At 38.7% G+C, this 13386-nt stretch overlaps 1 protein-coding gene across 1 annotated transcript in view; it reads left to right on the plus strand.

Annotated features, from left to right (window-relative positions):
• The window catches only part of irag1 (inositol 1,4,5-triphosphate receptor associated 1), a 37307-nt gene that overhangs the window by 3166 nt on the left and 20755 nt on the right, over nt 1-13386 (plus strand). Inside the window, exons 8-19 of the mRNA XM_086287805.1 lie at nt 495-612; nt 715-765; nt 864-941; nt 1017-1073; nt 1150-1209; nt 1334-1389; nt 3743-3836; nt 3917-4042; nt 4113-4192; nt 4456-5167; nt 5917-6064; nt 10032-10060. Coding sequence (XP_086143931.1) covers nt 495-612; nt 715-765; nt 864-941; nt 1017-1073; nt 1150-1209; nt 1334-1389; nt 3743-3836; nt 3917-4042; nt 4113-4192; nt 4456-5167; nt 5917-6064; nt 10032-10060 — 1609 coding nt within the window. The remainder of the gene's footprint in view (nt 1-494; nt 613-714; nt 766-863; nt 942-1016; nt 1074-1149; nt 1210-1333; nt 1390-3742; nt 3837-3916; nt 4043-4112; nt 4193-4455; nt 5168-5916; nt 6065-10031; nt 10061-13386) is intronic.

Here is a 13386-nt window from a genome sequence, read left to right on the forward strand (position 1 = left end):
GCTACCACCACCATGCTGGTGCTGTAAAACAAACCCCTTTTATGCTGATAAAGAGAAACTACCAGTTGTAGTCAATCGTGATCACTAATGAGAAGTAAACCGACCTTGGTGATTTATATATACATATATATATATATTCTTTTGATCCTGTGTGGATTAGAGAAAACTCAACATAACATTTAAAAAAATCCAAAACCCAATTCTTTTTTAAAATTTTAAAGCTATAAAAAATGCATGCTTCACAATCATTCCACCCACCATACATATATAACAAGCCCATTTCTTAAAAAACATCAACAACATAATAAGCATCAGTTACTTACTCCAAATGGCACAAATAGGCCCTTCAGACTTTTCCTTAAGCAATCTTCTCATAGACACACATTTATTAATTTATTAATTGTTTGGTTTGTTCTTGTCAGTATCTTTTTTCATGTAGTCAGTCATGTAATTACCTTGTAATTTGCTTGTCTTGGTTTGTTTGTCATGTGAAGTGCTCAGAGGTCAGCAGTGAGAGTTAGATCTCTGACAGAAGAACTGGAGGAGACACGTCAAGCATTTAAAGAGGCCCGGGAGAAAGCCAGTCGGACCCAGAATAGCTGCTCCAAACTGGTATGTCAAACTCTCAGCAGTCCCACAGTGAAACTTTCTGCTGCGTTCGGCTTATTTTATATGGCAACTATTTACATTTAAGTCTCTTTTTTTGATCTTCAGAGCAATGAGGTTGAATGTCTTCAGAGTGATATTCGAAGGCTTGAAGACAAGGTAATGTACATCTTAAAAATATGCCCAATCTGTGCGCTTTCCATTATATAAAATAAAGCTGATGTTTACATAAACGAGCATTTTTCATTTCCACACAGAATGAAAAACTCATCTTTGAGAAAACATGCTCCGAAGAAAGCCTCAACAAATTGAGGAAGGTCAACACTGAATTGAGGGTAAGAAGAGATGAGTGTAATTGTTTCTACACTGTAATGAGTTTGTGTTGTTAGTAAAAGCCTGTATGTTCACAGGCTGGAGTTGAGGAAACTCTGATTATGTTGACACTGAGAGACAGAGAAATATCAAAGGTAAGTAAAAAAAATTCCTAACAATGAAAGTTGAAATTGTCACATTTAAAAAAAATTTTTAACCTTAACTGTCTAGAAAGACATTCTTATGGAAAAGATGAAGAACGCTCATGTGGAGAATCACAGAATGATAGAGGTATGTTTGATATTGTGGAGCTTAGAGTTGAAGGGAGAATATTCGATACTTTAAATGCCATGACATCATATTGAATGCTAATCAGATGTTACTAGAAAAATGTTCCTCTATTCCGGTGTTGTAGGGTCTGCAATCCGAGCTGATGAGGTTACACGAACATTCAAACCAAGTTCTTCAGAGGTATTTTTAATTAATTGCTTATAAATGTAACATGGTGCTGACTGTTGCTTTCACTTCTCAAAAGGGCTCCTTTTGAGATTCATATGATTCTGAGAATTATAGGAGAATCAAGTTTAGCACAATACTACGCTATTAAACTGAGTGGCAAACTGTGTTATGATTTGCACTGTAGCTTTAAAAAGGGAGGATGAAAATCAGAGCAACAGAGACTGGGAAATCTCGACTCTCTAACACGAGTAATATCCATGTCTGGAAATAAAAGATGGATATAGCCAGCATAGCTTATCACTATGGTAGTTATCACTATGGTATCACTATCACTATGGTAGCTACCAGCATAGCTCTCACTTTGAACCATCAATTTTGGCGTTACTGCATCCACAGACACAAGTAGCTCCTAATTGGGCAAAAGTAAAAATAAAAATGCTAGAATTTTACTCCCCAAAACCGGGGAGAGAATGCAGACTTCCTGGACAGGCTGTTAGTAAAATTAGCTGTACATGAAACTTATTTGTCAGACAATTGCCTTAATAACCTAAAGGCACAAAATCCCACATCAGTTAGCCCACTAGTAAGCTGATGTGCTAGCATAAATAATGCATAACTTTAATCCTTAATGGAATTAACCAAGCGAGTGAGTAGCTTTATTTTGATGGGCACAAGATGCGACCAATCACATGCAAAGAGCGACTGGGGTCATACCATTATGTGACAGAAGGAAGGGGGGCAGACGTTCTGATGACAGGAAGCGTGATGGTATAGGCCAGGTACACAGGGAGACAGGGGGAGCCAGTGTTGTGCCAAAAACTGATCGTCTTCCAAAAAGTGATTTTCTATGTTTTTGTTTGTTTTTTTAAATCTAATGTATTTACTTATATTAGTAAATAGACTGTAATAAAAAGGATTTATGAAGAGGTTATATATAAAATAAAGAAATTACTTGTTTTGGAAGTATCTTTATGATGTAATTGTACCCATATAATCATCGGTTCTGTCCTTTTTCGTCACTTCAAGTAAGTTTATAAAACTGTGATGTTATTTTTACAATTTCTGCTGCCCTCTTGGTTAGATCTCCTTAGAAAAACACATTTTTAATTTCAACGACACTTTTTACCCCAATAATAAAAGTCACTTTGCCAAAAACTGATTGCAGCAGCTGCTTCGCGATAGGAATGTTCTTTTTGGCTCTAAATTACTAGATGTTCTCCACAAGAGAAGCTTTGACAGATTTTAGGTCAACAAGCCAAAACAGCTTAAATTCCATCAATAATTTTTTGGCAAATACCGGAAATCACTTTTTGGCACAACACCGTATTTTACTGCTAGCATGTCAGAAAAAAGTGAAGGAACGAAAACGAAAGAGGGGAAATGTAAAATGAGCAGCATCTGGCTGGATTTCAACTATATTGGAAAGTGCAGAAACTATAAAATTAGGAACTGGCCTTAAGTGATCCCAGTTTTTATTTTCAGCCATTTTCCATCGTGGAGGACAAAAGGTTTCTAACTTGTCCGGGCCTTAAACCTCATGTGTGTTCTCCCCAGTATAGTGGTAATTGCACAAAAATAAGGTTTTTGAAATTACTGAATAAAAAAATGCTACCACAAAACCATGCCTCAGAGTGTCTCAATGAGTCTCAGAGGCCTAAATGTGCGATTGAAGTCATTTCTAATTCTTAACTTGTTTGATCTGCTGCACACCAAAAACAAGAACAAGCATAAATTAAGGACTTTTATCTTTACTTTTATTACTTTTACATCTTTATTGATAACAACCTATCTTATGGTCATTCATACTACACAAAGTAATTAATCAATAAACAATTACAGTTTCATTGTTTTGTTTTTTTTACTTTCTACTACAGAAATTTCTTTCTATAACAAAACAAAACAAAGCCAATGAAATTGGACAGTCTGGGCAATGAGCTACAGAAACTTGTGTAATTCTATAAAGTCCAGAGTTGTGCTGACGGATTCCTTTCTTTGTCACAGCAGTTTTTTCTTTATCATGTAGAAACAGTTAAATATGTGACTTCTTCACGCTGAAAGAAAAGGAGATTTGATGGTTCGGCCCCCTTAGGGCCAAAGTGGGCTGCATGTGGCTCGCCATGAAAAATAAGTTTGACACCCTTGCTCTAAGCACATGCCACTTTCTATGTGAGCTGTATGTCTATGTAAACTGATTCCCTTTTGCAGCCATCCTCAACTGGCCATTTTGTGCAACTGCAGTTTTTGGCACTTATACACTGGCTTACTTTTTCAGGCACTGTGAATGTGAATTGAAAAATTTATAAATTATCTTAACAAAACACATGGTTTATGAATGAGTGATTTTTTTTCTGCTGAATTCTGACAGGTATGAAAGACACTGTATCAGCCCTCAGGGACTTTACAGTCGTGAGCCTCCAAACCATCGCTCTCTGCAGAGTGAGATGAAGGATATGCAGCAGGTCAGTAATGCTTGCTGCCTGCAGATTATCTTTTAACAGCACCGCTCATTTCATGTAGTTCATGCTTCCTTCATTTGCAGGAACATCACAGAGTTTTAGATGATATAAGTCTCCCATCCCACACGCACGACGATATTCAAAGCATCATCCAAAGGATCACGAGTGCAGAAATAGCTCACCTTCTTCACAATAAACATCTCGAGAGGGTGAGGATGATGTTCATTATAGCAGTAATGTACATATTAAGAAATCTCACTCGTCTTCTCTCACAAACAGGACTGTGCTCCTGTGGAAATGCAGGAGAGGCCTTTTCCTCAACAGCAACAGGCAAGAATCAAGCAGCAGCTTCTCAATGTGTATGTGATTTATTTGTAACCTCCCTTTCTCCTCTTATGGTAACAGATTGGTTTTGGTTGATGTTAGTCTTTCTTCTGAGAAGCTAAGCTAATAAAACGAGTGTCTGGTTTTTACAGTGTATTTATGGGCATCTCCATTACATAATCATACCAGTTACCATCTTCCGTGTGCAAGACCGTATCAGGAATAAGTGCACTTTTAGTACCCCTTAGTAACTATAGACATTACAGTGATGTTTATAAAGCTGTGGTGGTGGTTTCAGGCTGCAGGAGCTCGAATTGTACAAGTATGTGTGGGAGGATAAAGGGGAGAAGGTGGAGGATCAGCAGAGAGCCTGGGATAGGGAACAAAAGGAAAGTCAGAGTGGGAGCCAGATTCCCATCAAGGAGGCCAAGAAGGTGGCTGTGGCGAAGTGGTGGAAAGCCCTCAGCGTAGAGGGGGCTAAGGTCCGAAGTAAAGACATTAAGTCAATTCAGGAGCTCTCTGAGATGCAAGCAAAGCTCAGGGAAGCAGAGCAGACGATCACTGATATGAGGGAGCAGGTCTGCCACCTGCAAGCATCACTAAGATCGTCACAGGAGCACACCGAGCAAAAAAACACCAATAGAGTTCTTCATACTGACAAAGGAAGCAATACAGAGAGAAAAGAAGAAGACAGAACTGCGGCGAAAGAGCTGAGAGATCAGAAGGATGCTTCAGTGATCACAGATCCTGTTAGTATCACAGACGGAGCAGCTTCAGAGCAGGACACCACAGACAGGCTTCTGGCAACCCTGAGGAGGATGGAGGCGATGGTCAACAACGCGTTGGAGACTGCCCAGCTGGTGAGGAAGAGCGAGCAGAGGGTGAGCCAGGTGAGAGTGAGGATGGAAGGGATCACTCACAGGGTGGAGGAGGCTCTGGGGAGAGCTGCAAACACTGATGAGGAGCTAAACATGCTGGAGGCCAGGATCACAGAAAATGCTCCAACTCAGGTTTGTCTGTGTTAGAAACCCATCTCTGCTTTACATAAAATCAAAGTTAATTGTATCTTTATTTAAACTTTTCACGCACAATTATGACAAGCTCAATCAGGATTTTTTTCTTAAGTATTTTTATTCATCTTTAGGCATGAAAAAAGATTTTTGAACTTCATTTTTTTTAAACATGTACTTTTCAAAGAGTTTTTTACATGTTCACTTAATCAGTCCACTGACCAGTGGGTGACAGGATATGGAGTGACACATCAGTGTCCAATGTAGTGGTTTATGTGCAAGTATACCATCAACACTGACACAAACACAAGAAAACAGCCTTTGAATAGCTGTCCACTGTAGTGAGCACTATGCGTGAAAGGGTTAAATAAAATAAAACCACGTGGAAGAATTCCCACCAGCATTCTATAAAATATTTATTTCAATCTAATGTATTATTTCTATGGAAAAATGGACATTTTATTGGTCAGTAGAATTTTATTCTTGTTGCTATTTTTACCTGCGCTGTGATCCACTGTTGGAAGCGGATGATTCCAAACAACTTCCAAAAAAGAGCAATGCTCATTTATTTGCATTTTCTGTGGTAATGCAGTAGCACAATCAGCAGGATCACATAAACATTCTCACAGGATTTAGCAAAGTGTTCCACAAATTTTTCATGTGTACAGCCTTAAAGCCCATCACCTATTTTACTTGTAATCCAGTGGAAACAGTAGCAATCAGTTGTTTTTGTCTGTATTTTCCTGAAGTCTCCAGATCTAAATTTGCCAAATGATCATGAAGCAGATGCCACACGGTTAACGGCTGAACCCGAGGAAGCGTGTGGAACAGAGCGTTCTCCTCCTGCACCTCCATTAAACCCAGAAGTCAGTGAGCCTCCACAGAAGTCCATGAATGGTATGCATATCAGAGATCCATCTTCTGTGTTAATGTGGTTCTGTTAGATGCACATTAATTAAAGCTACTTCCTTTTATAATGGCAATCCCTGAGGATGTCTGGAAATAAACTGTGCACACAGCAGCTGGTACAGTGAGGGGGAAGCGGGGAGCTCTGGTGGGAGTGTATGATATCTATCAAAATGGGGCATGGGGAAAAGCAGAGGACGTAGACTAATGCTTTATGTAAACACACTGAAGTTCAAGTACTTTTTTTCTACAAACATATTTTTAGAGGCTTAACGTCACTCTTAAACGTTTCAGATAATCAAAAAATAATATATGACAAATATAACCAAAGTTAATACAAAATGCAGTTTGTAAATGATGTTTTCATTTATTAAAGGAAAAGGAGCAATCCAAACTTATCTCGTCCTGTGTGAAAAACTAACTGTTCCCTGTTTAAATCATGAATTAACTGCAATAAACTGCATTTTTTGGAAATCTGAGTTCAATGTCACCAACCCCACCAAAGGCTGATCACTTCCAGACCTGCTGAATCAAGAAATCACAATAGAAACCAAAGTAAAGCAGCTTAAAGGATCTCAAAAAGCAACACAGCATTCAGTGATCTAAAGAAACAACTGAGAAACAAAGTCAATGGCGTCTATCAGTCTGGAAAGGGTTACAAAGTCATTTCAAAGGCTTTGAATCACAGTGAGAGCCATTATCCACAAATAGAGGAAACCTGGAACAGTGGAGAACCTTCCCAGAAGTGGCTGACCTACCAAGATTACTCCAAGAGCACATCAACTACTCATCCACGAGGTCACAAAAGAACCAAGAGAAACATCTAAAGAACTGCAGATTCTGCAGATTGAGCAAAAATGGCATCAATGGGAGAATTTTTAAAGAGAAAACTGTGGACTGATGAGACTGATGAGTCCTGTCACATCTGGCTTACATCATAACAACAGGCAAACACCGTGGTGGTAGTGTGATGGTCTCGGGCTGCTTTGCTTCTTCAGCACCTGGACGAGTTCTGGATGAGTTCTGTTCTCTACCAGAAACTCCTGAATGAGAATCTCCATTCATCAGCTCAGAGAGCAGGACAATGATCCCAAACACACCAGTAAGTCTATTTCTTAAAGGGTTTGTAGTAGTCTCGTCTAGTCAAAGTCTGAACTTAAATCTGATTGAGATGATTTTGCACGACCTCAAAAAAACATTCATACTCAAAAACCCTCAAATGTGGCTGAATTAAAACTATTCTGCAAAGAAGAGTGGGCCAAAATTCACCCCCAGCATGTCTCATGATCAGTTATCAAAGGGTGGTACATACAATTATTAGGTTTAGGAGTAGGCTTGGATTGCTTTTTCCCTTATGAAATAAAACCACAATTTACCAACTGCATTTTACATCATCTTAGGTTATCTTTGACTAATATTAAAATTTGTTTGATGAGCTGAAACATTTAAGTGTGAGAAATATGCAAAAAAAGAAGAAGAAATCAGAAAGGACACCGTATGTTACATACATCTGTTCACTAATGTGTACACTAAAGTACCTACCGCAACATGTATTATTGCGGTAGGTACTTTGGCCAAAGCAAAGGTCACTTGTGTCCCATCTTGTCAAGAAAGGTCAAATATTTCCACTTTCTGCTTTCTCAAAAACAAGCCAGTCTTACATGTAACTGTTTATTAGTGATACAGAGTTTGGAGCTTGTAGAAACTCCTGTGAACCAGTGGGTGGATTTATATTTTCATGCGATGTTAAATGAACTTACAGTATTTGCCTCAGTGTGCAATTGTTTATTTTATCCCCCCATCTAAAGTTTATATTCCAGTACACTTATGGTTGTTTTTTGCTTAGCATGTGAAGCTGCATCCACACGGGCAAAGGCTGCGTCAGAATGAACAGTAAACACTTTATCTTACATGGTTATAAAGGTTATTCTGTTCTGTTTGACGTCTGTTGATTTGAATAGTGTGTAATAGTAAACTGTCACTATGAGGACGTCTCTTTTCTCTCCACATTCATACATGCACACATATAAAACTTCAATACAACTAAAGACTATATCCCATATAATCTCTTTCTCTATATAACCTATATAATCCCTTTTACACCTTTTTGCTAGTTAGAACTGTTCTGTAATGTTGTCCTGAGGGATTATGGATGGTAGTTTTGACAAGCAAAACTTAACACAAACGTAGCTAAGAGAACAACTGAACACTCAGCTTTTTGCAGTGTGTTTTAAGCAAGATGAATGCTGCACAACTGAGAAGTAGATCTAACTGAGAAGCTGACAGGACTGCAGTCTGCACTCACTCATGTATTTTAATGAGTTACAAAATGCAGGAGGCCAAAGCTTACACGAGAAACTGGGACTGTGGTGGAAGGTCGCGCCAATAAGCTGAACTCACTTCTGCTCAGTTTATTTCTTTATTGGCTTATTGGTGTGTTACCCTCGCACAACATCAGTGTTTACTAATGTCATAAATCAAGTGAAAAATGGTTAATTTTCAGTAAGATCAGACTTTTGCTACCAAATTAGCCTGACTAGCCATTAGAAAGAATGCAAGTTTCAACTTTATACACAACAACTTCCCATTTAAGTTAACTGCTTCGATCGTTTTATACAGTCTGTGGAAAGCTATGCCATATTTATCGTCTCATTTCAGTCAACATGCAGGAATTATTTCAGTGTATAAAAACCATCTTGTGTTAAGGATCATATGTTAAACTAGACAATACACTTGCATGTGTATGACTAAAATCAGTGAAATTCATCCCACTGAGGAATAATCATAGCACTCCATCAGCTAGGGTTTTTTATTGTGGACTGTATTGGTGAACCTGCTGAGCAACTCTCTATCATTCATATCATTCATTATAAACTAGCAAACAGTATGATTAAGAATAATAAATATTCAGGTTTTAAATGTCTCTGAGTGCTGCAGTGCCTGTGTTGGTGGCTGTAAAACTATTTTATACACTTTTCAGTCTTCCTAGAACTAATAAAGCATTGATCTGGGATACTAAATGAACACTAGGCATACCAACCTGCTTTTAAGTTATATGTCTCTGTTTAAAACAAAGCACAGTCAGGTTACTTAAAGCTTAAAGATCCCCTGAAGCCTGAATGTAAATAATTTAGAAAAGCAGTGGGTCTCTGTGCTCTGCTTGGTATGTGGTGGCTGTAAACGGTGCGCTCTTTCGCGGGGCAATCTTTAGGTGAGAGAAAGGTGGAAATAACAGCTGGAAGCTGGAGTGTGAATTCATTTGTAGGCAGGTTGAACTCTTCTTCCACTAATAGAAAGAATTTGATCTGGCGAGGAAAAAAAAAAGTCCACGTTTTTTTTTCTCCCTCATGGACTTGTGAAAGGATTTATAAGGTAAATACTAGCTGTGAATGACTGCATTGCATTACGCAGAATGTTTCAGAGTCTGATTTGCACTTTTTCATAAGCTACAATTCAACAGCTGGAACATAAACCCAGTTGAGAGTGTTTCTAGTACTGTATCCTCCTTTGTGTCTTCTTATGCAGGAATAATACTTGTTCTTGAGCAGCTCTTTCATTACCTCTAAAGTGACACTTTGATTTTGAGCTCTGAGGGTGCTTCTGTCTGAAAGTTGCTGATTTTAAACCCTTTGCCTGGTATCAGGAGCCCCTAAAGCAGCAGACAAGAGCTTTCAACCAGCGGCTCAAACACCTCATGCACTTAAGGTTGCCAGGTTATTGTTGCCCCTAGTTATCAAGGTGGTTTGTGGGGAACAAGAGCCTCACAGAGCAGAAAACTCAATTTATTTCTTCCCTATTTGTTTTCTGTTTCTGTTTCTGTCTCTTTCACTCTCTCTCTCTCTGCATGTTTCACTTAGTCTTTTCTTTTTTTAACTCTCCCCTGACATTTGCATTGCACATGCTTTCCTGTTAAATGCAAATCAATCTGTTTTCTCTGTCTGTGCTCTGGTTCTCACAGGTGGCACAGGAGGAAGCAGCTACAGCACGGTAAGTAAGCGCTCCTTCTGTTCCATTACTGTAAAATGCACTATTGTTTTATATTTGAGAGGCAGAACTGAAGGTTAGGTGTGATTATTATGTCTTTTATGGTTTTTGAAGTGACTTGTGAGAAATGTGTATATATGTTTGGCTGCCAATGTAAGATAAAGTGTGACTGCTTCGTTTGACTTTAGGCCATGATTAAAAATAACTAAATTTGATTTCTGCTAATGTTTTAGTAGCAGTTATAAGCTGTTTGTACTTCATATGATTGTTTCATTGAATATTACTTCTAGCCCCTTCTTTAAAAGGGAAATAATAATATTTTTTTACTCTTTAAATAAACTCTAGTTGCCCTAAAAATAAGTGACAGTGTACTTTTATCTCCTAATGGAACATGTAGAAGCAGGACACAAACATTTAATGAACCTGAAAAACCCTGTCCTATAAAGGTATAGTATCATGTTATGATGCACTGTGCATCTAATCTAATCCCATTTAGTTCACTGTTGAACCATCAAACATACAAATATATTTTTTATAAAATATTTGTGTCTGCCATCTAGATGCTTGCAGTCAGAGTACCTAGAGCAGTGTTTCAGCAAAGATTTATCAAGTTTGGTCCACTCGTCTAGGAGGAGATAAGGAACATACAAACATGCAAAAATAGATACATATGCTAGGATCGTTATTTTACGATAGCTGATGAGATACTGTGGTAAAATATGTTTCGGAAGAAGTATGCGTTCTTGTGGAGCTAGTTTATATTATTATGGCTGCCTTTATTTTCTATTAAAGTTAACACTTATCTACTTAAAGTTACATAATAGTGTCTTATAAACTTGGTGGTGTATCATAAACTTCTTATATACTGGTTGTTTACAGCACAACCAGTATATAAGAAAAAAAGCTTTAAATAAAAACACATTAAAACCAGATAAAGTAAAGTGAGTAATATTCATCACTTGGCAAGGGGTATGTAATGAGTAGGACGTCTCTGGCAGATGATAGGAAATTATACAAATGGTTGGCTTTAAATAGGGCCAAATTACTAGACTGTACATACAACTGTTTAAAAAATGTATTTTTCACAGGACTCTATACAGACCTGCAAAAATGTAAGTATTGCTTCCAGAGGATTTAGGGAGGTATGTCACAGCCAGGTGCTGATAATCAAATGACCTTGTCTAATCGATCATCAGCATTTGTGAGCCTCTCTGGAAAAGTGGAGGCTTTGGCAGTTTGCTGGTCTCAAGCATTCAGGTGTGTGTTTACAAAATGCTGCGTTCTTCAGTAAGTGGAGGTTCCAGCAAATTCACCCCAAGGTCAGACAGTACAATACTTCTCAGACTCTACAGGCCTCAGTTAGCATGTTAAATGTTAAAGTTCATGTCAGTACAATTAGATATAGACTGAAAGAACTGTGAGTTGTTTGGAAAGCCTCTTCACTCTAAAAAGAAGAGCATGGCTAAGGTTTGCAAAGCTGCATCTGGACAAACCACGAGGCTTCTGGAACAATGTCCTTTGGACAAATGAAAACATCATCATATTTGGGTCATGCAACGAGACAATGATCCCGAGCCCTGAAGCAAATCTACAAGAGAGTGGCTGAAAAAGAAAAGGTGTTGCAACCTGATGGAAATGCTGTGGCAAGGTGTCAGCAGAGCTGTGCGTAATGCAAAATGCCCATAAAACTCAATGAACTGAAGCAACACTTCAAGATAAGTGAGCCATATTTCCTCCCCAACGATATGAAACACTGTTAAAGCCGTACATACTTCAAGTCATTGCTGCCAGAGGTATTTCTACAAGCTACTGAATCCTGGGGTGTACTTATTTTTTCATACGAAGATAAAATTATAATCACAAGTTATTTTGTGACCCTTTGAAACACAAAATCCCCACCCACCCCCCCACCCACCCCAGGAGCAACCCTTATAGCAGGTAATTGTTTAGTCACCAGATGGACTAAATAATTACCTGCTAAAAGGGTAAAATAGGAATTAGTTTGTCTGCAACAATAATCTGATAATTTATTTTAATTTATTTGTAGACTCTAGTATCATCATCATCATTGCCTGCTTAATAAAACAGCAGAATGTTATTGGCAAAATAGCATTAAGATAATCATCGCAATAGTCGTATCAAATAAGGAAAACAGCTGACTTTTTATCACAAGTTCCTCCTTTTAACAACTGTTTCCTTCACACATGATTACTTAAGACTTAAGCCCATGTTAAATAAAAATTTTATGCTGTAATTTGCTGTAAAAGTCAGCTGTACTCATACAAACAATGTGACTGCTGTCCTCCTTTTTTATACCATCAAAACTCAAGATGATTTCAGCACTTTTAAGACAAAGTAGCACAAATAACAGAAGCTTTGGAAGGGCAGTTTACCAAACATTAATGGACCTCAAGAGCCTGGAAGTGGATGCATGGATTCCTCCTAGCCAGCAGAGTAAACACAGCTCAGGCAGGCACAATCGATCCATCAGTTTCTCACAAACATGCAAACGTACCACAACATGCAAAAAAGTGTCCTACGCATCTGACAAAGTAAAAAGTGAAAAAATAACACACTTACACACACAAACTCTGAAGCAACAATAACATCATTTTGTATCTTTCTTCAGCTTTAAGTTAAGTTGAGGGATGATCAGGGGAGCAGCGGTCTGACACACACACAAACACACACAGAGAGACACACACTGCACAGCAGCTCACAGAGCCCTTCTCCTTAAATGGTCAAAGCTCCCAGGAGTGAAAGAGAGGCTGCTGCTGAAAAAAGACAGGGAACAGAGGGGACGGGAGAAGGAAGGAGAAGCCCTGAGGGTAGAGGAGTTTTCTGAAGGAAAGGCTGAGGGTGACGCTTTGACTGTGGGAAGTCGGTCTGACTTGGAGAGATCAGCCGCGGTGTGTGTGTGTGTGTGTGTTTCTCTCTACAGCACTACAGCACCCGACTCAGGTAAGGTGCATGCTCTCTGTGGACAGGTTTAGATGATCGGCTGGTCACAGTGGACTATCCACAGTGGTGGACGCATGCAGTTTCAGTTTAGTTATGGTCTCTGCAGCCTTAACAAACATGTGCATGAATATTTGTGGGTAAATGATATTCTAGATAACTGTTGGTGTGAGTTTACATAAAGTGTTTTTTGTTTGCATGTGAAACTCTGTCTCATGTTTCCTGCGCCTTCATATGTGACCATGCATTTTCTGAAGCCTGTGGATTTAGTCTGCTCCCTCATTCAATCCATTTTTTCTTTCTGACACTTCCTCTGACTTGTTATCTCAGATTGCGACTGCGTGGTAACCACTTCCTCTGTTGGCCCTGTG

Source organism: Aulonocara sp. 'chitande type north' Nkhata Bay, linkage group LG1 (assembly GCF_057382095.1).
Source record: "Aulonocara sp. 'chitande type north' Nkhata Bay isolate Kocher_YH1m ecotype deep benthic linkage group LG1, A_spYH_male_GT1.1, whole genome shotgun sequence".
NCBI lineage: Eukaryota > Metazoa > Chordata > Actinopteri > Cichliformes > Cichlidae > Aulonocara > Aulonocara sp. 'chitande type north' Nkhata Bay.